The sequence below is a fragment of the Diabrotica undecimpunctata genome, chromosome 9 (assembly GCF_040954645.1).
Source record: "Diabrotica undecimpunctata isolate CICGRU chromosome 9, icDiaUnde3, whole genome shotgun sequence".
NCBI lineage: Eukaryota > Metazoa > Arthropoda > Insecta > Coleoptera > Chrysomelidae > Diabrotica > Diabrotica undecimpunctata.
The window spans coordinates 80371358-80398383 of NC_092811.1; the positions used below are offsets into that span (position 1 = coordinate 80371358).

The 27026-nt window shown below is 29.7% G+C and overlaps 1 protein-coding gene across 4 annotated transcripts in view; it reads left to right on the forward strand.

The window, feature by feature from the left end:
- Positions 1 to 27026, forward strand: part of LOC140450182 (lipase 3-like) — an 84293-nt gene that overhangs the window by 16336 nt on the left and 40931 nt on the right. For 3 of the 4 annotated variants that reach the window (XM_072543638.1, XM_072543641.1, XM_072543640.1), the window contains exons 3-4: positions 11552 to 11804; positions 15180 to 15347. In XM_072543638.1, the coding sequence (XP_072399739.1) occupies positions 11552 to 11804; positions 15180 to 15347 (421 nt within the window). The remainder of the gene's footprint in view (positions 1 to 11551; positions 11805 to 15179; positions 15348 to 27026) is intronic. The other variant, XM_072543639.1, reaches the window with a different exon arrangement.

Consider the following 27026-nt stretch of genomic DNA (forward strand, 5'->3'; position numbering starts at 1 on the left):
CTTCGTCGCATGTGTAAACAAAAAGAATTACTAAGAACAGTCAAAGAGAGGAAAACGCAATACTTGGGTCATGTGTTGATAGGCGAAAGATACGAAGTACTTCAAGTTATACTGGAAGGAAAAGTACAATACAAAAGATCAGTAGGAAGACGCCAGAACTCGTGGCTGAAAGATCTGAGGAGATGATTCGACCGCTCATCCACAGAAATCTTTCGCGCAGCAGTTTCCAAAACTACAATTGCCATTTGGATCGCCAACCTTCGAAAGGAGACGGCGCCATGAGAAGATGAAGAATATGGGTATAAAACCTATTAAGGTTCCATTGGGCAATAAAAGAATCTGATATTAGATTTACGATTGGAATTGCGGTTCATCGGACTCTTCAATTGAAGATGTTTTATTGGGGTTTAGTTTCTTCTTTAAACGGGTGATGTTTTTAGTTTTGAGTTATGGATATAACAATAGACGAAGTTAAGAATATCGATTACTTCAGTAGATTCATTGGAATAATTTTTGGAGATTAATTCGCAATGTGTTTCTAGGAAATCGCAAATCTCATTATAATTAAGAATAAATGCGGGAGATCTGTTCTCTTTTTTATCCTTTATTGATTCCAGAGAAAGAGTGAGTTATTCACGGGAAGTTTTATCTGATTTTTTGGATTTTTTCTTAGGTTTGTTTAGAGTAGGAGACATAAAAAGTTGTGTGTTAGTTTGAGCATTGTGTTCAGTAATGTCTGGAGAGGACAATATTTGTCTTTTAACTTGATTAGTTTTACTGGTAATGTTTATAGAAGGTGCAGATGTTTCCTCTGCTAAAATTTTGTTTAAATTGTTTGAGACTAATGATGTATTGGGAGAAAGGTTTTGGATAGTGTTGGTTATAGGTGTTACTAGAATAGAGGGTTTCCATTGTTAAATTTGTTTGCTCATTACATTCCTGAATTGTTGTTTTAGGTTGGATAGGTGCTAGGGAAGGGTTTAATGGAGTGAGATCAGTTCTGTGAGGACAATATGCTTCTTTGTAACCAAAAGTTTTACAATTTGAGCAGTTTTATCCGTCTTTGGAAAGGTACAGACGATACAGGGTGTTGTCATGTGATATATTAAAAGAATCGGGGATAGACATAATATGTCATGGATTATTTTCTAGGGGAGTGATAAATATTTGCCTTCTAAAACTGAGGACATTACTGTATTCTGTTTCTGGCATACCTATTCTTAAGATAGTCATCTTAGACACAGCAATAATACCCATCTTTTGTAAATCTGCTTCTATAATGTTGTTAGGAATTGTAGGGCATGATCAATCTTCTTATTTCTATTTGTGACTTTTTTATGTTTACAATCTTGTAGGAGTGGAGAAGTGAGCACACGACAGTGCTTTTTGAGGAAAGATAAAAACAAATTCGGTTGTTAGCAATTCTATATGCGAAGATGACATTACGTGGTCCTACTAGTGATCCTACTGCTATGATTAGTCGTAAATTTTGGTATCTTCCATACTAGATAGGACAATAGCCCGTTCTATTGTTGGATGTTTAAAAGAACTTACTACACTGGAGTATGAGTTTAAAGATGATCTTTGTGTTTGAATTATGTTGATTGAGGTAGGGTTATTTAAATAATATCGTTTGAAGTCATGATACCTTAAGATGCCCCAAGTCTGGCCCCCCAAATCGAAGATTTGGTCGTCGTTCCGGATCCAGACCCAAACTTGTTTTATCTTTCTGTATTTTTCAGGTGATATTTCTGATAATATTGTTTATAATAATTTAATTTTGAGTACTCACATCAGTCTATATTGGTAATCACTAATGTCTATAACTTTATGTACAGATGAAACAACAATTTCTGAAAGGTAATTTATCATTCAAAATAATTTTATTTTTGGACGGCTTTAAACGTGGTATATTGTACCTTAGTGAGGATCGTACTTAATCCCTAAGTTATAATTTTTTTACAGTAAAATGCAGGACCAGTGGTTAATTTTGGCAGAGGCATACTTTGCTGTAAGTCAAACGAGATTACTAATTTTAATTTGTTTAACAATAATGTAGTTAACTCTTTTTCTTGATCTGTATTATTAGCGTCTTTTTCTTTTTTTATTTTAATGATCGTATCATCACAAGTCTAGTAAGTATTCGATCAAGGTAGTTTAAACCCTATGTTATATTCAGCTTAAAATATTTTTCTGTATGCCACATAAAAATCTGTATACAGTCCTGTAAATGGTATATCGCAGTTCAGATATTCCTTCTTCATATTTTTCGCTATACTGTAGTGACTTTGGTATTTAGGAATAGATTCAATATGAGCTTTTACTGACTAAATCTGTTCCTCTGAAAGTTTATTTGTGCTTACCTGTCATATCAAGAATAGGAACCATAGCCCCTTTTGACTTTATTTTAAAAATATTCTTAATTTTTCCACGAGATTTTTGAAAATCATAAACTCTTATGAATTCAGTCTTGCATACTTTAATTTTCTCATTTCCTACAGTAACCAAATATTCAGCAGTATATTTTCTTCTAGAAATGTTACTTTTCTGTTTTTTTTTTGTACAATCTATTTTCGGTTTTTACTCTGATACTCCCAAAGAGGTAACTGTTTTGAAGGTCGAATGAGCCCATCTCCCAAAAGAATCATACTCTTGTCCCAAATTACGGTTTCTTTTTCTTTTATTTCTATAATAGTTTTCCTTATTTTTTGTCTCCATTTGAATGGGTTTTTCTTCTCTAGATTTACCTCGTTACCTCCGGAAGCCATAGGTATGGGTTCCTGTAATTCATCCTAGAATACAAAAAACATAAGTGTATTAGACTCTAGAATTTATGAATATTCCAAAATTTTTGTACTAATAACTCGATAAGCCAGATGACATAGCATATTTTTCCATATAATATAAATGAAACTTGTTTTTACAAAAACATGGTAAGCCAAAAAAATAAGAAAAACTGCCTACCTCACTAGATTTAGAAGAAAAATCATCACTACTGGGCCTATAGTCTTTGTCTGCTACACCATCATCACTATCGTTTATAAAACTTACATTCAAACTGCTATTTTCGCTTAAAACTGCACTTAATTCGGCACGTGTACGTGAAGTGGCGTTTTCTTGTAAAACGCCACGTTTTACAAGAAAAAGTGAACAGAAATGGGTGATTGGAATAACAGTAGATTAATACAGGTTTCGTTATATAAATAATGCAATAAAATAGAATTCTGTAACAATGCGGCTTATCATTATGTTGCAAGAAGCTCTTTATTTATATTCTATTAACATTGAAGTTCGTTTTAAGATGGTATGCTTAGGTGAAATGCAACCTTAACAAAACGATTGCATAAATCGAGTAAGACGTTTATTTAAGGATAAGAAAGAAACCGAGCCTACAACAAAATGCTTTAAGAGATTTATAGCTACAAATGCTTCTCTTCTATAAATTTCGGTTACAGTTTCTTTCGGATTCCATCAAGCCACGTTGTTTTCGGTCTTCCTCATGTTCTTTGCTCAGGTGGTTGCCAATCCAATATTGTCTTCGGTAGGCGATGGTCTGTCATTCTCTGTAGATGTCCGTACGAAATAAGTTATTTTTGCTGTAGTTTTACTATGATGTTGGTTGTTTTGTCTATGATTTGTCTTATTTCTTCATCTGCTTCAAAAATTCATTTCCAGAAGTAGAAGTTTTTATTTCGTTCTCTAAGTAAGTTGCCAGGTTTCGTATCCATAAAGTAGAATGCTTTAAAATTGCTGTTATATAGCTGTATCTTTTTCTGCTGAGAGATAGTTTTTGATCAGATTAGCAAGGTTACTGCTCCTATTTTTTTTTATTCATTCTTAGATTTTTGTTTCAGTGCGTCTATTTGTGTCCACCTTTGCCCCCAAATAGGTATATTTGACGAAATTACATTTCCATCTTAAAAGTTTACTTCATCGTTTTTATTAATCGCTTTGTCATTATTTGGACAACTTGTGTGACTACTTGATTTCCGCGAAATAAAGCGTATATAGGGTTGTTTCGTCATTTAGTGTTACAGCCATGCCAGAACATAAAACATCTACCTCTATATGCTTCACGACAACGCTTTAGTTGGATAAGAAATTCAGTGGAAATTTCAAAATTTCTTTTTGGTGGGAAAATTTAAATAAAGCTAAAAATATTTAAATATAATTTGGTATATTTGAAAAAAAAAATGCATTTGAAATTTTAAAATGTGCAAATTATTTTTAAATTTAAATATACACAATACGATTTAGGAAAAAATAAGACAAAATGTAATTTATTTATTTATTTAATACCTGTAAAACAACTTTGTATATAAATTTAGAATAGAATAGAAATTTGATTTATTACCACTGAAAATTTTTACAATTTTATGAACAAACTAACAAAAAGTCAGAAAAATAACAATTAAAAATTAACTGAAATTACATAAACCGTCAATGTCACAAAATAAAAGATAATAAAATACACAATAGATTGCAAAATTTAAATAAATTGCAAATTGCGTAATAAAACCTTACGAACCAATAGGTTTAAGTTGCTGCATGTGATACCCAAATACATATTTATACCAATACTTTAGTTACTTGTACTTTTCTACGGAATATATGGTCTTTCAGATAAATAGGTTTTTGTCCTAGGATCAGTAAATACACATCAAAGCTTAAATTTGGAGTAGTCATGGTGGAGTAGTCATGATAAGATCTTGTTGGAAAAACATGTAGGTGTTTACGAACTAAGCAAACACTTTCTAAAATATATAAAGAGGAAAGAGTTAAAATATATTATACCAGATATATTTTTTGGTGCAACTATTGATCAGTTAAAATATGATACCAAGATCTCGCTCATTTTAGTTGCTTTAGTAGATATGTACTTGAATTTATTTATTTATTTATTTACAGATATACCATTTACACAGAAACAAATATAAAATTTCTAAAATCTATAGTTAGCACAATAACATGGTAAATAAATAAACTACTCAAAATGAATATAAAGGTATCTTTAAAATCTGTATCTTATCTTTATCTTTAAAATCGAATAAGTAAAAAAATATATATTGTCAAACATTTGTATTTTAAAAATATCTTATGTACGTTTATAAAATTTTACCCTTATTGTTTTCCAAAGGCATAAATAATACAAATTTCAATGTCAAAAAACAATTGAGATTTATTCTAGGAAAAAAATGTACATCAATAATGGGTACGTCTATCTTCGGCACTCTTGAGTCGGCTAATTTAGTAAAAGTAGCGGCTTTTAAAGCCGCTTTAAAATAATCGGCTACACTAGTTATCTCTACATAAAGCCTGAGATCATCAGCAACGAATAAAACCCTTTTATGCTTAACTACTCAGTATACATAACCTAAAAATGCATTTTTTTTCGAAAAAAAACCATCTCGAAAAAAACTTTTTTTGGAGGTGGTTGCAGGTCCAAGTTTTTATTTCGTGTATGTGATTTCTCTGGCTGTGATATCTCTGATTTTTTAAAAAATTTTCTTAAGGTGCTCCATCTTTAAAACTTGGAAAAACATTTTTTTAGGGGTTTTGGGGGATTATCTCCTATTTGTAGACTTTAAAATAGATTACATAAAGGTTTTTTCATGGGTTATATATATTCTAAATTAAATAAGGCCCTTAGAAACTTAAAAATTTGGCGACACCTTTAAACCTTTAAAAAAACATGTTTTAACGGTTTTTAGGGGTTTTGCAGGGGTTAAATATACTTTTTGACATCGACACAATCTAAATCAATTTTCAAAGACACATCGCAATTTGTCTATTTTCATATTTAAGTGTACAAAACCTAAAAATGTAAAATAAAAAAAAATATCTCAATAACTCAATCTACGGGTCTATAAAAATAGAAAAATTAGTCTTATTTCTTAATCACATAAATCACATGTCGATCTTAAAAAATATTACTGTTTTGTATAAAACTTAGAGGTCGCTGGTTAAATGAATTTAGAGATAATAATGAAGAAAAAAAAATGCAATATTTTGACTGTAAATAAATTAGTGAAAAATAGCACATAGAACAGTCAATAAATTACGAAATTAACTGGTCTTAACCCATACTGTTTTCTGTACAAAGAATATAGACTCACCTTTTGAAATATTGATGTATTCGTGGTAGGCAGAAGAATTGGTCGCGGTGCGTCACGACGCCAGCCTAGGCACAGAAGGAAGGACGCCCTGTGTTACTGTTCGCTGTTTCGGTGTTGAAGTCGAAGTGTCGTCTGCAGACTTAAGATAGTCAGAAAGAACCCTCTAACCGTTACGTGGTGGTCCGTATACCAAGAGGGTATACCAATAAATCACTCTATTGTATTGCGATTTTGAGTGGCGATAATTTAAGTTAATTGTCACGGTAAGACGATACTTTACTCTTGTGTGTATTGGCGACACAAAAATAACAAAAAAAGTCAAATTCTCCGTACTTAAAACATAATGAATGAGATAGCCAGTTTACCAATTCGATTTTACGAAATAACAGGAAGCAATATATTTTAACAAAATCGTTAGAATACAACATTGAATTAGATCACATTATAGTACAGCAAAAGAAAAATATAAAATGTAAAACATGAAAATAAATACCACATACTTTCCCAAACAATTACTACCCGCCAAAACCTATAAAAACCGCGAAAAATGTGTTTTTTTTGGGATTTAAAGGAGTTTTGCACAATTTTTAAAAGTTCTAAAGACCCTAAATATATATAACCTAAAAAACCTTAATTTAATCTTTTTGGATATCTACAAAATGGAGAAAAGCTCCCAAAACCCCAATAGAAAACAGTTTTTCTAATTTTTGAAGATGGCAGACTATTTGAAAAATTTAAAAAAAAATCAAATATATAATTTTTGATCAAATACACGAATTAAAAAAAAATTTGTCCTGCAGCTACATCCAAAAAAAGTTATACGTTTTTATAAATGCATTTTATAGGTCATGTACACTCAACCTACGGGTTTATAACAAAAAGGCAAGTTTTGTAAATACCTTAACTATACGCGTGAATTTTTTGAAATTTTTAAATTTATTGCATCTTATCTAACAAAAAATTGAAGTTTGTTGTAGTAGGGAGTGGGAAGAGGGGGTGGCGGTCTAAAACTACGCTGAACCGTATTTTTTAATCACATAGAATGTAAAAAACTGCAAAAATTTGAATTCTGGCAGTGAGGGCATTTTGCCCATCTTAACGGGGGGTACCCTTTATTGGGGTTCTTTCTTATATCAAGAAGAATCTGCGTAATAAATTTTAACACTCTATAAATTTCCTTATTGGCTTCCACATTTAATTGGACATGGTTCTGTGTTACAATCTGTGTGTCAATATTTAACACTCTACTATTTTTTATTCAGGAAATGGAAAGAGCATGAGAATATAAGATAAAAAAAATAGACCTATTAAACACAAATTCAATGAGGTTGTTACTTACACCAAGATAAACGTATACACCAAGTTGCGACAATGTAGAACTTTTTGTTAGAACAAAAAAGGGGAAGGTATAAACATATAAAAAAGGAGATGGCGAAATACAATAGATTTTTTCCTTAACCCGGGATAGGTCCCGTTAAGTTACGTTACGCCATAGGTCCCGTGTAGAGATTTTTTCTCAGTTTGTAAACAAAATTCGGATAATTCTGATATGGCAGGCGAAGAATACAAAAAAAAAAAAAAATAAGTATAAAATCAATAATGGCCTTATAAAATTAAACTATCTGGGCTATTTTTGGAAGGTTAAGTCAAAAGTAAACAATATTATATTAAGCACAATATATTAGATTGGTAATATAAGTAACATAAATTTTTTGCAGTAATTTAGATTTTACAAATTTATTATTTATTCTGATGCATCACTCTCAGGAATCAGAATGCAATCACTACACACCAATGTTGTTTTTCCAGTGTGTTCTTTGCATATCGCTTTTGTGCAAGAACTACAAGAGTGTTGTGTGTATCTATTTTTCTTGGCAGGACAACATGAGCACTTTATTTTGTTCTTTGAAGTTTTCAGTTATGACACTGGATTGATCCTGATCTGTAGAATATCCCGAATTTTTTGCTTAAGGCTAATGGAAAAAGTTGAAATTGAAGACCGTTTTTCTAAATGTGATTTTATCAACTGTTTTGCTAAGTTTAAAATTAAAGTTATTGTTTCCAATAAGGTGTTAATATTACTCCTATAAATTATTTGGCCATCTAAATTAGCTATGTTGAGAAGTAAAGTACAAAATAGAGTAAGTTATCATCTCTGGTTTATTCTCACTAGACTCTATATCAATTGAATCGTAATAGTGCATCGTTGATAACATTAGGCCTTTTTTTGGGGGTGTACGAGACTATAGTGCAGTGATTTTCATTCTGGATGCAAACATGCTGCTATCAACTGGTCGACCTTTTACAGTGAGAAAGTTTAAAGGTAAACCGCTTTTATGTTTTCTTATTGTGCCTACAACAGTAAGTCTGTGATTCACAAACAGATCATTTGCCAAAGAAGTATATGTAAAATAATTGTCCATTGTAATATTTCGACTAGTATTACCAATGGGTTTTATTAATCTTTTTACAACGCTCGATGAATCATTTTGCAGTATGTAGGGGCCTTCTGGTTGTTTCCCAGCGTAGATCTCCATCTGTGGTTAATTTGCTATATAATGACGAAAACAGCACTTATCACGAAAACCTTCCAACTCCTCGTCGATTGTACCATATGACGTGGATATAATTACGTATAATATTGAAAACATTATAGCTCTATTAAAGCTAAACTAAAGAACTATTATAGCTCTCTAATAGAAGCTCAATTAACAGCTCTCCTTTGTGGTCTGGTTTAACGATCATCAAAACAAATACCTCGCATGGGGATATGAAAGCGCTTCTGTGTCATAGTGCCAGCAAAATATGCAGGTGCTGTTCCATCGTTTGCCCACAATTCATGAGTGTTCAATTGCTGCCCGTTTTTTATTCTAGTCAAATATAGCCCAATAAATGCACATATTTTATGGAAATCTGTTGAAGGACAATCTTTTTCCAGTTTATACGGTTTTCACATAACCGCAAGTTGTTTATTTGTATGTTGTACGATATTTTCTAGAGTATTATCAGGAAAAAAAAAGTTTCCAACAGTCCAGAACAATATAACACTTTGATGCTACTGCTTTTACACCTGGGAGTTGAATAAATATATATTTTGTGTTTTTGTTTTTGATACAGGTTTTTTCATTTTATGTTTTAACCAAACTGTTCGATCTATGCCAAGAAATTGAGGACATTTTGAGGGAACTGTAGTTATTGTTCTGGTTTGATGACCATCAAAACGAATATCTTGCACGAGGACATAGAAGCGCTTCTGTGTCATAGTAGCAGCAAAATATGCAGGTGCTGTTCCATCGGAGGAAATTTTGAGGAAACTGTAGTTATTGCTATAGGTTCGTGAATTGCGTCACATAATTCAAAATTCTCATCGTTTTCTGACTGCTCCGTGTCCGTCTCATGAATGCTATGTGCAGAAGAAGTGTCATTTTCTGAGTCAGAATATTCTGATATCGGTTCTGCTTCTACTTCTTCGTATCACTTTAAAAGTTAATTCCTGGTTGTAATGTCGAAAATATTCATTCTGGAAAAAAAAATTTATTTATACCATAAACATAGACTATATTGAAAACAAATAACATATCCATAAAACAACAAATAAATAAATAAAAATTATGTTAAACATAATAATAATTGCTAATATTAGGTTATCGTAAATATGTTACTAAAAATCTGATTTATTTTTCTCTTCAATCAGCTTCTTGTGATAAATCGTTTACTTAACAAATTTACGTACGCAAAGAGTCCCGTGTAGAGATTTTTTCTCACCGTCCGTCACCCACTAGATATGGATAGGCACTAAACAATAACGGTCGTCTTCTCACCATTTAAAATGTTCGAAGCCTAATATCAGAGAAGTACCTAAGGTCTTGCTGAAGGCCCAAGACGTTAACTTAATATCAAAATTATAGCGAGAAATAGTAAAAAGTGAAATTTTTTCTCACTATGGGACCGATCCCGGTTTAAGACTCCAGCATTTTTCGTAAAAACAATAAAAATAAAAAAAACAGGTACTAATTTTAAAGAATTTAGTACTAATATATTAAACTTCTACAATAATATAAATATATTAAGTAAAAAATAATTTGTTACAATAAAACACTGAAAACTTTGTTTTCAAAACTTCCACAAAATTTATTTTAAATTCTTATCACTACAGCTGTTTCGGCTGATTGCCTTTTTCAAGTAAGAAACACGACTACAAAAGTGGATCATGTTTGCACGAGAAGCATTCCAATAAAACGAAGAGTGATGCAGGGGTGTATACTGTTACTTCCAATGTTCAGTGTATGCTTGAAAGGTATGTTAAGCAGAAGATACACCAGAATGTGTAAAAATATACAACGAAATAATACCATAAGGTACGCCAACGATACAGCATTATTATTTAAAACCTTTGGATTTTGATTAAACTGGTTAAAAAACGAACTCGTATGTTTTATTTTGTCAGTATCTCTATAAAGTTATAGACATGAACTTTAAAAGCAACAAGGTTGAACAGGTTGGAAATGTTTGAGTTGTGTTTTTATTGTCTTATTTTGAAGAAATCATGGACGACATAATGCTACCAACCACAAGGTGATTGGAATAATTACTGCAGATATTAAATTCGTAAACAAAAAATAGAAAGAAAGAGTTGTTGAATCATATTCTTCGTGAACCTAAATACCAACTACTGCTACTTATCATTCAGGAAAAATCAAAGAAAGATAATAGATTGGACATAAAATTTTGCTTGCATAACATAAGATAATATACTGGTCTTGATGGTGAAGACCTGTTTTGAGACGCTACTCATAGAGAAAGATTCCATGATATATTTGACGTGACATTAGTCAACGTCAGAAGATAGAAACAAGAAGAAAGGACGCCTAAGGCTTGCTGTAAATTAACATGATCAGAACAAAATATGTTATTTGTTATATGAATAACAGAAGAATAAAAATGAAATAGGCGACACCTTAAAGAGATTATAATATCTAAGAAGAAAGAATTATAAGAAAAACATCTTTGACATTAACAACAAGAAACACATGGAAATAAAGATGCCAGGACTTTAGTTGATGGGCGGAATGAAAAATAAATGGATAAAAAAATACTATCGCCATCGAAGGTTCACTTTAAAACTTTAAAACTAACAGAAAGATAGGCAGGAGGTAACGAAATTCACTAAGGAAGATAAAACAAAATTATGGAAGTTGGAGACCATATAGCTTAACAAATTGATCACAAGATAACATGTCATGAGCTGGAATAATATTTTTCGACATACTGCAGCTCCAATGTTTAAAATATAAAGAGTATACGTAAACAAGAAAACAAATGAAGCATACCTTTATTCATAATATAATTAGATTAAGCAAGTTAATATGGTGGATACATTTTTTTATCAAACTTACATATTTTTTTTATTAAACAAATTTTTTTTTAAATTCTAGGTTTCACGAAATAGGAGTTTACGATTTACCAGCCGCAATTGACTATATCCTTAATACAACCAATCAAAGTAGCCTCTATTATGTTGGTCATTCACAAGGATGTACCAGTGTTTTTGTGATGGGGTCAGAAAGACCAGAATATAATAATAAAATAAAAATGGCAATTGCGTTGGCTCCAGGAGCAATATATAAAAATTTTAATCAACCGTTGATCTTGTCATTACTTAGCCGTTATCCGTTGAATCAATTAGAGGTAAGCTATTTTACTCTATTAAAAAGCTGTGTTCTAAAACATTTTAGTATGATATGGTAATAATTTTATTGGAGAATCTTTAATTCAATATAATATTCAGTGCTCACCTTTTTATTAAATTGATATAAATAACTATTATATAGATAACACATACCGAAATATAAAACAAATACAACCAAAAAAATTTCTTAGCAGTACCAAACGGGTATAGTGGGTGAAAAAATATAATTTCTATATAAACCTAACGGTACTAACAAAATCGTCATTCAAATCTGCTTTTATAATTCCTCAATATTTTTACAAAATTAAGTTATACCTATATCAAAGATATAAAGTAAGGTTTTTGGAGATATCTGCCGTTAAAAAAAAAGAAGATAATAGGGTAGGCGGACAGTAACCTAGCGCAAAGGTACATACTATGTTTTTATTAGCTAATACTACAGAATTTAAATGATATTTTTAAAATTTGCTATTTAAACTTTATTATTTATCTTATTATTTATATTTTACTTTTACTATTTATATTATACTGCTAACGTAGCTATATAACAGAGCTATGTTGTTTACTTCTGTTCTTTGTTCTTAAAATATAACTAAATATTATTTGATAGTAAATGAAATGAAAAAATGATAAAATATTAAAAAAGTATGAATTTAAAAAGGATATCAAATGGGAGAAAAATAACTTAAAATAATCTGCTATGCAGACGACGCAATACTACCCTCTCAGGGTGAAGATGATTTACAACATATGCCACGTATTTCCCCAAAAAGGACAAAATGCATGGTTATAACAGTAAGATTATTAAGATGTAAATTGGAGCTGAAAGGTCATATAATAGAACAAGCGATGGAGTTTAAATATCTAGGCATCACATTATCTAGTTAGAAACAGAAACAGAAGTGGAAGATCAAGTGAATGGAGCAAACTGAGCCACAGGTTGCCTGAATGAAACAATATTGAAAAATAAAAATACAAGAAAGGAAATGAAAGGCAGAATTTATAAAGCAGTTATCAGACCAATAATGACATACACGACAAAATCAAAACCTGACACAGAGAGGATAAAAATGATGTAAGAAACAGCAGAAATGAAAAATTGATAGTAAAACTTTATAGGACACAGGTAGAAGTACAGATATACGACGTAGAACATCAAGGACTAAGTAAGAAATAGAAGAGTAGAATGGAACGATTATATAAGCCAAATGACATCAATTAGAGTAGTAAAAACAGCAAAAGACGGTTCCCCAATAGAAAGACGATCAGTAGGAACTCCCCTAAACGATACAACGACAACCTACTAGAGGCATATTGAAAAACAGACAGAGACATGTCTACATAAAAAGAAGATAATAGTAGATTTAATTATTATCTATCTATATAAAAGGCTAGGATGACAAGTCGAAATGGTTGTCCAGTAAAGTAACTATGCCACCAAGGTAAGAAATCTGAGCTACCAACGTCTGACATTTCAATTATATTTTGTTCTTGAAACGATAATGTTGATTTATCGCCAATTCGTTTTACAAATTGACGATTCAAATATTCTTAATTGGAAATTTTACTGCTTCACAGTAATTATTTATTTCGCAAAATTGCTTAAAATATAGGTTACTATAATTGTAAGGTAAGATCAATGACGTATAATATTATTTACTATATGTCATTAAGTAAGATACACATATACACTTACTGTAAAAATAAAATGACGTTTGACAAACGTTAACGATTTACCAAAATCAAATAACATTAAAAACAAATAAAATTAAACAAAATTAGAAAAAAATTAAATCAAATTAAAGTAAGGTAAATAGAATTAAGTGAAATTAAATAAAGTTATACAGAATTACGTAATATTAGATAAAAATTAAATAAAATTTTGTAAAATTAAATAAAATTAAATAAAAGCTGTAAAAAGGTTTATAACTACGGTTTTCGCTTCATTTCGCATATAAAAGTTTTTTGGTGGGATAGAATACTTCGTCAAATCGTTACATATAATACACCATTGAAAAGGAGAGGTAGCGACGAATATGGTGAGAAAGATAAAGCACACATGGCGGCATTGCCAAAAGGGCGTCACATCATATCTCCATTGTTATTACTCTAATTAAAGAGCGTGATGCGTAAAATAAAAGGGAAGGATATTAAAATAGAAAAGACAAACAAGGCAAACTATTAAAAGGGCACCATACAGTGTCTTCATTATTATTGAAAGTGTAGTTTACGAGATAACATAGGACACTATGGATAAAAATGTTTTTTTTTTAAACTAAACTTTTAAACTAAAAGACAAATTTCAATATATTGACTTGGAGAAGTCCTCTGGTTGAATACGAAACAAACAACTGTATAAAGCTTAACGTGCTACATAGCAAATGAAAGAGGAGGAAATAACGAATATATTAAGTAAGAAAAAACAAACAAGGCGACTACCAAAAGGGCACTACACAGAATCTTCGTTATTTATACCTCCAAATAATAGGGTAAATACAAACTCATTCACGGATAACCAGCGAATGTGTCCGGCTATTTCCACTTCTTCAGTGTAAGCTGCAAGAAACGCCACCTATTTTGGTAGACTGTCGAAAACGACTGTCGTTTTCTCTCTTTTTGAGTTGTATGAAATGTGTAAAAGATTTCTAGATTTCAGCTAGAGCTTTGCTACGGCTTTTATAAATTGAAACGCCGACTATATAAAAAAAATTTCTGTGGTTTCATTTGGTATTAATAGACTGTTATGGCGTTGTTTCTGTAGGCCCTACGTCTTTAGACAGTCGGCTAGACATAAACTCATACACGAAAAGCTAGCGAATGTGTCCTGCTATTTTCACTTCTACAGTGTAAGCTGCAAAAAGCTTCACCTATTTTGGTAGCCTTCAACGAGGCGTTTGTCGTTTTCTGTCTTTTTGAGCTGTACGAAGATATGTAAAAGATTTACAAATTTCAGCAAAAGCTTTTCGACGGCTTTGATGAACTGAGACGTCAAATATATAAAAATAAACGGCGAAAGGAGCACAATTCGTCAAAGTTTTCGTGTATGAATTGGTATCAATAGCCTGTTATATACACTGGAGAAGTGGAAGTTTATCAAAATATTATCCTATCGTAGAATAATACGTTTATATTTACAATGAAACCAACCATTCCGTCATTCCGTCTTTATAACTCTGCGGGGAAATAAACTGTTTCGCTTTTAATTTAAAATATTGTTTTGTTTATTATTTGCGATTCACTTTAATAAAGATATCAGAAAATCTGCTTTTTATATGGCTTTAAATCAGAAGAATTAAAATGAAATTTAAGAAATCAAACTATTACCAGAATATGAATTTTCTGGTAAATTGTAAAAAATATTTCTTTATTTTTAGGATCTAGGAAAGTCCCTCCAATTATACCAATTTCCCCCACCCTATTTTTCCGAAAATGACATTGTAGAGTTGGCAACGATGTTCTGCATTGAAAACAAATTTCTAAGAAATACATGTACTTTATTTTTTGAATCTTTATTTGATACAAAACTGGAGAGGATAGATAAGGTAAATATTTTACATATTGCTAAGTATATGTACAGTGTGGAGACTACTTGTAGATGTGTATAATTTTGTTGATTTTAAAGGGGCCTTTCTACACTAGTCTTGAAAAATCTCTTGTGTACATTCTATATCTACGTTTTATTCCAAGATTACAATGCTTTCAATTTTACTATGATAGTTCTAATTGTGCCTGGCTCAACTATAGGAGATAATGATGCTGTTTTGATTCGACATTAGTTACTGAAACAATATTAGATAAAGAAACGTTGGTACTAATTTATCTCTGTAACTCAACTTCTGTATCTAAATTAAATTTAAAATCAATTTGTTGTTGTACTATTTTATTTTGTAATTCATTTTCTTGTATAGTTTTATTTCTAAATCGTTTTGTGGCTGTATTATTTTATTTTCTAAATCGTTTTGTTGTTGTATTATTTTACTTTTTAAATTGTTTTGTTGCTATTTTAATTTTTCTATTCTACTAGTAATGTCACTTAGCTCCAACTAAAAATTTTCATAAATTTGAGATAAACCATTCATGAGTTCTAGCTCTACTTTTCTACGCCCTCTTTCTCGTTTTGTCTACACTTCCGCTTTCTTTTCTTGCCTACGCTTAGCATTTTCCTCGTTCTCTTCTTGTTTCATTTTTAAAAATCATACGGAGGATCTTAACGTATCCATTTTTCATCAAAATTTAGTAGATATTATATTAACCATAAACAGTTACTCAATCCTCTTTTATCCCACAGCTGTCACCAATGTTACACTTCTTTGAAATATCTTTATTCACTAACTTGTGTTCAATATTTTAACAGATTTTCAACTATTACCTTCAAAATCTCAATTACAACTGTTCAAACTGTCAACAACATCTGTTTATACATATTTTCTGACGTTCCATACCTCATTACACACTTTAGGAATTTTCGATAACATCTCTAAAATCTCTTTTTCGTTAAGGGACATATTCTTTATGAAATAAGTCATCTATATCGTAGTAATATATGTATATATATATATATATATATATATATATATATATATATATATATATATATATATATATATATATATATATATAACAATTTATTGGATTAGTGTGTCGGGTATGCGGTCTGTTATTTAAAAAAAACTCTTTTTTCTTTTATTACTCTATATTTCACTGATTTTTTGTCAGATTCATCAGGAGACAACTGAAATATGGTTAAAATGTATATAAATATCAGGTGAAAATAAACAATGATTTACTTACAGATTTAGAGTTAAAAATATTTTAGCTTTAATGATAAATTCCATCGACAAATATTTGGAGCACCTATGGGTAGTCCACTCAGCCCCATAATAACAACCATCATTTTGGACCATTTGCTGGATGTCATTATTCCACAATAATTATTATCTTTCCCTTTACCCTTCATCAAAAAATTTGTAGACGATCTTATATGTTCTGTTGCTACTTCACAAATTCAAAATACCTTGAACATTTTCAATAACTTTAACAAACATATCCAATTTACTTTAGAGATTGAAAATGATTGTTCGATATCATTTCTGGACACCAAACTAATAAGAACTGAATAAAACAAAATATTGATAGATTGGTATCAAAAGCTAACACATTCTTGAAGATATTTAAACTTTTTTTCAAATCATCCTACTCATTAAAAGTTTAATACAGTGATTGCAATGAAGAATAGGGTAAGGCATATTAGTGATGATAAATTCATAAACAAAAACTTAAATTTGCTGTTAAACATCTTTGAAAATAATGGATACCCAAAACATATCCTTAATAAATTGATATTTAACTCAAACATTTTTGACGGTCCCACTGATATCGGAGCAGTACAAACAATCCAATATAAAAAACTACCATTAATAAAACAGTTAACACCTTCTGTGACCAGTTTATTTAAACAATTTACTAACATTAAAATTGTCCAATATAATTTATCAGAAAACCGACAACTGTTTTCTAAAATAAAATACAAGACAACAACTGTAAATAAAACTAATGTTATCTACAAACTGCCTTGTTTGGATTGCCAGAGCTGTTATGTTGGCCAAACTTCTCAATGGCTAAAACAAAGGGTCACACAACACAAAAGTGACTGCACAAAGAAGAAGAATACATGTGAGGCAGTTGACCATTACTTAAAAACTGGGCATCAATTTGACTACTTAAATGTCACGGTTCTACAGCAAGAGAACAATTAAAAACAAAAGATTGTTTTTAGAAATGTGTCATATTAACAAAGAAAAATATGCAGTAAATTATAAGGCAGACAGTTGAGTAATATCTACTGTAATATTCGCAGTATGTTCAAATAATTTTTGTTTACAATTATATTTTAAATCACCCTGTATATTTTTAATGTGTAATTTTATTGTGTTTTAATTGTTTTTTTTTTGCTAAAAAAGGTTTTTTTAATTTAATTACTAGTGACTAGGTGCTTTAACCAATATTGTCAGTACTGTTTTGAATATATTATGTACAACATTTTTAAATATTTTTAACTCTAAATCTGTAAGTAAATCATTGTTTATTTTCACCTGATATTTATATACATTTTAACCATATTTCAGTTTTCTCCTGATGAAGCTGAAAAAAAATAAGCGAAATATAGAGTAATAAAAGAAAAAAAGTTTTTTTAAAATAACAGACCGCATACCCGACACACCAATCCAATAAATTGTTATTTACGTTTCGGTCGATAATCCTACCAGTCTAGAGCTCTTTGAAGATGCGCCTTGTAATTCGTTTTTTTTTAATACCTCCGCTTTTATAAGTTAGAAAAACGAAAACTGGTACGATTATTTATCATCCAGAGTGGAATCGATTCCATTAATTACGAATTTGTATTGTCACAGGCATCCGTTTTGGCTGGGTCAACGGTTATTTTAACGCATAACTTTTTTACTTTTAACATTTAAGCATCTGTCATACTAAATTATTAGATTTTTAGGTACACCGTTTTCGAGAAAAATCAATTTGAAAATTTTTCGTTTTTTCATCATGAAAGTTAAATTAATATTTTTTGCATTAGTTTGCTTGCCCTATCTCCACCCCAGTAACTTTTGTCCCCAATTTTTAACCCCCATAGCAATACCCTATGTGGTAGGCAAAATATTACGTTATAGTAGTTGTATACTTTCGCTGAGCTCTTGTTAAAGTTTTGCTAAAGTAAGCAATAGGATGTTCTAATCCATCATATTTTTGAAATAAAACACCACCAACACCAGAGTCATTTGTATCACAAGCAAGATAGAAATGATTGAAAAAATCAGGACTTGCAAGTACAGGACCTGTTGCAAAAACCTGTTTAATTTTCATCAGCTTCAGGAGTCCACGTAGTAGGTTGACCTTTTCTTCTGCCTTTGAGCAAGTCAGAAATGGGACTACAAATAGTAGCAAAATTGTTTAATAACCTACGGAAATAACCAATTAAGCTAATCAACCGACGTATTTGGGTTGTATTTGTAGATACAGTGTATTCCAAAATAGACTGGACCTTACCAGGATCAGTTCTTAACTCTTGATCATCTACTACAAATCTAAGGAATTGCAGTGAAGATCTGCAAACTATCATTTATTAAAATTCACAGTGAGATTTTTATCTTTCAATGTTTGAATAGAGTTTTCAGAGTTTTGATATGAGTATCAAAATCTGAGGTTACAACAATAATATCATCAAGATAATAGAAAACAAAAGGTTCTAACAAAGGACCTATAACAGAGTCCATGACTCTATACATAGCTTGAGCACTATTAAGACCAAAATGTAAAACATTAAAACAAAATAAACCTCTATTTTGCACAGAAAAAGCTATGAACTAAGCATCTCTAATTTTAGAAAAAAATTGTATCAATTAAAGGCATATGGTAACTATCAGCAACTGTAACAGAATTAATTTTCCTACCATCGAAACAAACTCGGTGTGAACCATCTTTCTTTGGTACTAGCCATAAAGGAGAAGACCACGGTGTACTGGTAGTTGAGGGTTCTATAACTTAAAGTTTAAGCATTTGATCTACTCCAGCATTTAAAACCTGCATAGCAGGAGATAATGGATACTGTCTCTGTTTAATAGGTTTAGCATTGGCAGTATCTGTATGATCTGTATATAGATGAGTTCTACCAATGGAATCTGTAGGACCTATTTCTTTAAACAACTTAATAACAGAGTTGAGTTGTGATTTCTGAATGTCAGAAAGATTTCCAGAACTGATAATAGTATTTACTACACAAGTAGATAAATCTGTAGCCTTAAATGACAAATTTGAGAAATCCAAAGAAAGATGAAAAAAAATGAACAAAATTTATGCCTAATATCATTTTATGTGAAACAGAAGAAACTATTAATACTTTAAGTGATTGAGTTTTACTTAATAAAGTAACAGGTAACCAAACATATCCTAAAGTACTTAGAATGTTTCCATCAGCAGTAGTGAGTTGAACTGAAACATCATAATTAAGTGCTAAATTAAGCTTTTACGTAAAAATTAAGAAGAAGAACCAATGATACTAACATTTCTGCCAATATCAAGAAGTATAGCGATTGTCTCATCACCTACAGAAATAGAAATATATGGTCTGTTATCATTAGTATGAACATCTAGTAATGAACCAGAATTGAAATGTACCTTAGAATTTTAAGGACCACTAAAAGAAACAGAAGAACTAGAAAAAGATAAAGTTTCAGATTGTACTGAAGAAAAAGTGCATATGTTATCAATAGATATAAAAGGAGAAGCAGTTTTAGGTATAAGTTGCTTAGAAACACTCACTGACTTTGATGTTTTTTAAACATCTCTCACATTCATATGTAGTAATATTCTTAAATCCACAACCATGACAAAACTTTCTCTTGGGTTTATTGCACACTTGAAAAGTATGTCCTGTCATGTTGCAGTTCCAACATGTAGCACAGAAAGAAAGAGATTCAACAGAAAATTTGCTGCGAGACAAAATAGTACACAATACTTTGTAAAGTCTGCAACTGATTCCACATTCTGCAAAACAAGCGCCTTAACATAGTCAGGAAGAAGACCATTAATGATTTCATCCACTTTTTCACATTTAGGAATTGATTTTGAAGACCGGAGCATCAAAGACTCCATATAAGAAATATAATGCAGAGGCCGGTTGTTTAAATACTGTTTTTTGGAACGTATTTGTTCCCACAAATTTCTTTCATAATTATATGGTAAATAAGTTTTCTTTAAGGAAGCAACTAATTCAGACCATGAATTAAAAGTTTTTTTTGTGAAATGATTATGTTACTAAGTAGCAGCACCTTTAAATAAATCTCCTGCAGAGATAAATAAATCGTCATCACTGCAGTTCGTAGAAAACTTTAAAGTTTCAATCACTTCCAGAAATGGAATTATAGGTTCTTTACTAGAAATTTTTTAATACCCCATTTATAAACGGGAACAGACTTAACAGGTGATGTTGAAGATTGAGAATAATTAAGGTTTAGTCTATCAGGAGTAGAAGCAGGTGGGTCTACAATATCAGACAAAGTAGCCTCTTATTTTAACAAATCATAGCGGATAGCTTTTTTCAATTTTTCTTTATCTACAGAAGTTGGTTGTAGACGAAATATTCTACCAGACAAATCAGTTAAACGAGAACTAAAAGCTTTGAATCTACTATCGATTTTGTACCTGAATAATCGGATATAAGACCTAAAATATTAGAATAGGAAGCTAAAGCTTGTTGGTAATCAACATAAAAAAATTAATTGACCAAAATATCAGAAAAACTACGGTTACTGGCTTCCTGAGAAAGAAGTCCACTAAGAATCTTTTCCTCTACTGTACTTGGGACCGATACATCCCTATTAAGAATTTTATATGATAATTTATATGTCTTTAGATGTTTAGGTAGCATCTTGAAGAAATAATTAAAAAAAATTAAGAAAGTAATTAAAATACGCTATCTACAAAAACTGGTTGAGTAAAAAACAGACCACTTAAATCACCATCATCAAAAACGAAATATGTAAAAAAATCAAAGTATTAAATATATATAAAATATAAATTATATATATATATATATATATATATATATATATATATATATATATATATATATATATATATATATATATATATATATATATATATATATATATATATATATATATATATATATATATATATAAAAGGCAAAAAGTTATAAAATATCAAAGTATATGTATAATATGAAAAAGATTTACTGCAAACAATGAATATATTGTCGTGCCGGACGCATCAAGGAATTTGGATATTGGTCAAAATACTTGGGAATTCCAAGTTTGGCCAAATCCAAATTTCTCTGACTCGATGCAGGGAAATTCCACTTATGCTACGTAAAACAAAGGATTTGTTTTACATAAAAGCAGGTAGATTTTCTCTCATCGGTCAGTCGAGCTTGCCTCTTCTACTGTAGACCTAGTCGGTGCTATTATTGTTCCTACTAAGTTATTGTTTTATTTCTGATTTCCTATATACCATTTTATTTTAGCATTATTGTATATTCAGACCTTTTCAGGTTAGAATATTACATTGATCTATATTTGTTCATGTACTGATTGTTTGATATTTTATTTGATTATTTTGATTGTTTATTTTTCTTGTATTTTGTGTCTAAGTTGTTCTTCCGTAAGTTAAGAACACTTAGAAATATTTATCTTGCTTTTTCTATTTTATATTTTGATTTGTACTTTGTCTAAGTAGTTTTTTCCGGTAAGTCAAAGAACTCTTAGAAATATTTCTCTGAATATTTGACTTGTTATTTTAATTATGCGTCTAAGCCGTTCTTTTCCGGTAAGTCAAAAGAACACTTAGAAATATTTTCATAATCATTGTTGCATTATTATTTCTTCCTTAAGTTAAGAAAATACTTAATACATTTGTCTCTTTCATTTTCTATTTTATGCTAAGTTGTTTCTTTCGTAAGTCAAGAAACACTTACATACACCGTTATTTTATACCAGTAGCAGTATTAAACCATTTCATCAGTGACAAGCAAAGATGGTCAACACCCGGTCTAATTCCGAGGACAGGAAGAAGTCCGCAGAGCCGGCGATGGGTCCTACAGGCCCAATGCCCCCTCTCGGCAACAATATTGGAACATATAAAAATAGTATTTATTAAAGTTTGTTAATTTGCCACCAAACCAAAAATTCAGCGCTTAATTTTTCGAATAAAACAAGTAACGTGGGCGCCAATGTGTAACGATATGACTACCAAAGAGAATTGAAATACTATTATAAAAATAAAAAAAACCTTAATCAACCATGGGAGCTTATCGTCTATGCTTTGCCTAGCTCAGTCTCTTAAGTGTGAATTCGTCTTATCTTAAACTGTGAATTAAACCATGAACCGTTAGCTGATAGCAAATAAAACAATTACTTAACTAATCATATTTATTAAAAATTAAAAATAATATTTAAGTAGCAAAAAACAACCCTGCCAATGGTTTACAGTAAATAAATTTGAGCGATACTGGCATCCCAATGAGGTGGTTAGGTCCTCCTGACAGCTGCAGTTATTACATATTATACTTGTGTGGTTCCAATTTGTTCCAATAAAGCCAATAAAATCTTCAATACAGCTAATAAACCAATAAACTCTCCAATATAGCCAACAAAACCAATAATGTCAATAAACTAAAATACAATAACAGCCTGTATTAGAGAAACATCAAAGGGGGTTTAACTTCCTTGCCATTTTACAAAATTACAATTAAACAAATAGCAGATGGCAAGGATAAAATGAAACAGAATTACTATTGAACTTGGTTAAATTTTATTAGATTCCTACATACATATAACTGCAAAACGTGGGGTTAAAAACATTGTGGGGTTAAGAACATTGAAAATGCTGTCAGAATTATAGAACATAGATTACAATCAAAGTACTCACCCCAAGAGAATTAATGAAGTTAGCACAGATGACATAGGACGTATGCCTATAATGGAATTAGCTCTTCTGTCAACATAGAACAGAATATTTAGTCTACCTGACAGAAAGAAAGAGGGCGAATATTTAATCTACCGGAAATAAAGAGAAAGAGGGCACCAACTACTTTTTTGAAGAAAAAATAGTAAAACCGACACTGAAGGCAAAGGAATTAATAAATTAATAAATAAATTAACATAAAATAATTATCTAAATATAAATTAATAAAGATGTGACGTTTATAACGTTGCACTATTCATTTAACTTTTATGACGAAAAAACTTTTCAAATCGGTTTTTTGTAGAAAACGGTTTATCCCAAACTCTTTAAAGTAGAGAAATTCCTCAGATTGCTCTTTAGTAATAAAATACCTAAAAATTTAAAAAATTTTAAAATAATCGTTGACATACACAAAACGGACGCCTATGTAAGCTACTAGAAATTCGCAATTAATGGAATCGATTCAACTCTAAAGGATAAATAATCGTACCCATTTTCATTTTTCTAAACAGAACGGTTCTGAAGGTATTCGAAAAAAGAAACCACTTACAAGGTGCCATCTTCAAAGAGCTCTAGCTCCCTTAAGAAGCATTTTCTGATTATGAATTGGATTAAATCGTCTTAAAATTATCTGAGGAATATCCGGTTTTATTTTGTCAGGAGAGTTTCTGGACAGCCTATATATATATATATATATATATATATATATATATATATATATATATATATATATATATATATATATATATATATATATATATATATATATATTGTTATGATATGTGAATTCGATGCAAGAAAACTACAAGTTGCTCTTATTTACCGGCTAGCTTTATGAAGATAAAAATAATTTTTTTAAGTTGAATAATTTGTAATATTGTTAAATTTAGAAATGCTTTTAATAAAAATTATTGAACGCCTGAAAATAAAAAAAATTTGACAAACATTTATTCTACTCACCTTGTATTCTCTAAATCTGTATTTTGAATTTAAATTTTTTTTACTTATTTGTCTTAGAACATGCAGACTCTTAACTCAAGCGAGTTCTGTGACCTGTACTGCTTGATAAAGCTATATAAAATTATATAAAGCAAAAATCACCACACAAGAAGTTTTATTTTTAATGTACTGTGCAATTATTCACAAGTGATCAATTAAATATTACACAACGATATCTTGTATAATATATAAAAAAAATTATTTAAGATTCTTCCAATAAATAAGCCAATACTTAACCGTTTAATACTAATATGAATGGATTTAGATTTATGACGTAATACAATATTGAAGTAAGTATATGAAATTAGTGTTTTGTGAAGTTGCAACAAGAAATACTTGATCTAAGATCTAATACGTGTTTGTTTGTCAAAGTATTTATAACCTCACTTACTATCTTTTTAGAGCGAAAACAAAGGTTTATAATCCTTCAATTTTTTATAGTTTAACTGTTTTGTTTAATGATTTTAGTAAGCAAAAGAAACGGTGAATTATATTTGGTTAATATTACAAAAGCGATAATAAAATTTTTGTGAACTTGACTTCAAATTATTTTGTTTTTTAACACAAAGATGATTTAGAATGATATAGGCTGTTTAAAAAAAAAAGGTAAGATTATTTCTAAAGAAATTTCAAAACTTGCGTTTAACTTTATTAAAGTTCACTTTCGTCTTTCAGATAATCCCTTCTCTAAAAATTTTATGGAAATCTTCAATAACAAAGATTGCATCTTTCAGTGACGTCTTCTAATGGATTAGGGCCGCAAACTATCAGAATTATCTCTCCAATGGTTGAGAAATATTTATAAGTACCCAAAATGAATTTTAAATGATCTTCAGTCAAAAATAAACACCAAACGGTCTCTTTATTCAGCGAGAATTCAAATGAGTGGAAAAACTCACCTTTCTGGTAGCTGTGGACCTCTTTATGATGACTGCTAACAATTCCCTTATCGGAAAATATACTGTTAATCTGCAGGCTTTGCTAAAATTTAATCAGAAACGATGGTTTCTTATCGGCAAGGTAATTTGAATATACTTTGTTATAATTCAGGACTTTTTTAAGGTTTTTTAAAATACTTTTGAAAAATTGTGACTGCTGAAAAATCAAAAATTTTCTGGCCCCTTCGTAACTATTGATTTTCTATCTTTTATTTTTCATTGCTTACCAGATCTCCAAGCATTTTGACAATGTTTTTTAAGATCTGACAGGATTTTTGTATATTTTTGACATTTATGATTAAAATAAAAAATATTTTAAATTTTCATAAATTGTTAAATCTTGAGAACTATATTGACTTTTGAAATGAATTGAAACAAATACTAGAGAATTTAAGCATTCTTTTGACATATAATTTCTACAACAAATGATAATTTAAATATTAAAATTTTTACTAACAAATTTGACATACACCAATTTTAACATGAATTAGTTGCTTTTATTTTGCTTTTATTTAATTTTAAAGCTATCTGAAAGCATTTTTGATATTGAATCACTGAGAATTGTCTTCAGATTACCTGTCCATTAAAGATTATATCATTCTGAACTCTTATTTATGAGATATATCCTATTTCACCTCCTAACACGTTTTATTTTCCGAGCTCTATCCATGTTAACTGTATGTTTACTAACAAATTGAAACTTCTTACTTTGTGAATAAATGACTTAAATATTTTATCTGTTTTAGGACTGTTGAAGATTCTATTGACTTATATATATTAGAATTTGGATTATAATAAAAATTGTAATTAATTAATAAATACAAATTTATGGTTTTTATTTCCACTCGATCCGAAGTGGTTTGATATTTGCTTTTTGTATCTTTATGTTGTGGCTATATTGGCTTATTCTGTAAGTATCTCTTACATAAATAATATAATATATATATAACGAACAATAACTTAAGTTTAAATCATAATCAATTTCATGATCAACAATTGTTTTTGGTTTAATTTTTTTTTATATTTTTTTTTTAATTGAAAAGTGTTTATCAACCAACTATAACTCAGTGGCTATAATAACTCACGTATTAAAAGAATCTTATTTCTATTATGCTAAATTTGTTTATAATAAACCAACTGGTTTTAATTATAATAATAATAAAATTATTTTGAAAACATTAATTAAATCTGGTGATACAATATAGTCCTTATTGGTTTGTTACATGTCTGTGAATTCTGCTTATTTTTGCTTTTAGTTTCTTTCTTATTGTTGAATCTAGTTTCAACTATTAAATTAACAACAATAATACAATTGTTTGAGTTAAATATATATGTGGTATATTCAATATTGTCATTTTGTTTTATGTTCATACTATTCATAAAAAAAAACTGTTTAGGAGCTTTAATTTCATAACAATATATATATATATATATATATATATATATATATATATATATATATATATATATATATATATATATATATATATATATATATATATATATATATATATATATATATATATATATATATATATATATATATATATATATATATACATATATATATATATATATATATATATATATATATATATATATATATATATATATATATATATATATATATATATATATATATATATATATATATATAGGCTGTCCAGAAACTTTCACTAGGCACTGAGGGGAGTGGAAATATTAATAACTAACTCGAACGGAATACTCTATGTTCCTCTGGATAATGGCTCCAAAATGGGTGCCAAAAGTCGAGTTTTAAATTCTCAACGCTGT